The 1,683-nt window shown below is 41.4% G+C and overlaps 1 protein-coding gene across 1 annotated transcript; it reads left to right on the plus strand.

The window, feature by feature from the left end:
• Nucleotides 1-326: 326 nt before the first annotated feature.
• On the plus strand, nt 327-1,199 carry LOC146882348 (uncharacterized). The gene has a single exon (XM_085668018.1). The coding sequence runs from the start codon at nt 327-329 to the stop codon at nt 1,197-1,199; it is 873 nt and encodes a 290-aa protein (XP_085524144.1).
• The last annotated feature ends 484 nt before the right edge of the window (nt 1,200-1,683 follow it).

Raw genomic sequence — 1,683 nt, forward strand, 5'->3', positions numbered from 1 at the left:
CTGGAAGAAAAGACCATGCCATATACTACCTGAGCAAGAAGTTCACATAATGCGAACGACGATACTCGTTTTTAGAGCGAACTTGTTGCGCATTGGCATGGGCCGCCCATCGTCTAAGACAATACATGTTGAGTCATTCTACCTGGTTGATATCCAAGATGGACCCTATCAAGTATATTTTTGAAAAACTTGCTTTGACTGGAAGGATAGCCTGGTGGCAAATGCTATTGTCAGAATATAACATTATATATGTCACACAGAAATCTATCAAGGGTAGTGCTCTGGCTAAATATCTGGCTCAATAACCCATTAACGATTACCAGTCGATGCAGCCTGAATTCCCCGATGAAGATATCATGGCCTTGTTTGAAGGTGATCAAGAAGAGCAGAATGGAAAGATATGGATGTTATTATTCGATGGAGCTTCTAACGTCATGTGTTTTAATTGCACGAACAATATCGCTGAATATGAAGCTTGCGCTTTGGGCATCCAAGCCGCAATTGAATCGAAGGAAAACATTTTGAATGTGTATGGAGATTCGACATTTGTTATCCATCAATTAAAGGGGGAATGGGAGACTAGGGATCCGAAGTTGATTCCCTACAGAGCTTACATCATGGAGTTAGTGGAGTATTTTGAATCCATTGAATTTCAACACATTCCGCGAGAAGATAACCAGTTGGCGGATGCCTTAGCTACTTTCTCATCAATTTTCGAGGTTAATCAAGATGGGGTCTTGCCGATGATCCAAATGAAGAGCCACGAAGAGCCAGCATATTGTCACTTTGTTGAAGAAGAATTAGATGGTAAGCCTTGGTATTTTGATATCAAACGCTACTTAAAAACTAGGGAATACCCCGAAGAAGCATCTGAGAATGATCAAAGGACAATCAGAAGATTGGCTGTAAGTTTTATCTTAAGTGGGGATGTGTTGTACAAGAGAAACCATGACATGGTTCTCCTGCGATGCGTGGATGCAAAGGAGGCCAAGTCAATATTGGAGGAAGTTCATGGAGGTACCTTCGGCACACACATGAATGGGCACTCAATGGACAGGAAGATCTTGAGGGCTGGTTACTTTTGGTTGACCATGGAGAGTGATTGTTTCATACATGTGAGGAAGTGTGAGAAATGTCAAAAGTATGCAGATAATGTCAATATGGCGCCCACTACTTTAAATGTAATGTCTACACCATGACCGTTTTCAATGTGGGGTATAAATGTTATTGGAGCCATAGAGCCAAAAGCCTCAAACGGACATCGCTTCATACTGGTTTCAATTGATTACTTCACTAAATGGGTCGAAGCTGCTTCTTACACCAATGTGACAAGAAAAGTTGTGACTAGATTCATAAGAGAGCTGATTTGCAGATACGGATTGCCCAACAAGATAATCACTGATAACGCCACCAACTTGAACAATCAAATGATGACTGGATTGTGTGAAGGATTTAAAATCCAATATCATAATTCTTCTCCTTATCGTCCAAAGATGAATGGGGCAGTCGAGGCTGCTAATAAGAACATCAAGAGAATTGTACAGAAAATGGTGGTTACGTATAAAGATTGGCACGAGATGCTTCCTTTCGCTTTGCATGGGTATCGTACTTCAGTACGTACATCGACTGGGCAACACCTTTCTCTCTGGTATACGAAATGGAGGCAGTGCTACCTTTCGAAGT

Source organism: Vigna unguiculata, chromosome 10 (genome assembly GCF_037176805.1).
Source record: "Vigna unguiculata cultivar grain cowpea cultivar isolate G323 ecotype 2 chromosome 10, ASM3717680v1, whole genome shotgun sequence".
Classification (NCBI taxonomy): Eukaryota; Viridiplantae; Streptophyta; class Magnoliopsida; order Fabales; family Fabaceae; genus Vigna; species Vigna unguiculata.

What these genes read in the sequence shown, in the direction of transcription:
- LOC146882348 (XM_085668018.1), top strand. Translation starts at nt 327, where the DNA reads ATGCAGCCTGAATTCCCCGATGAAGATATCATGGCCTTGTTTGAAGGT.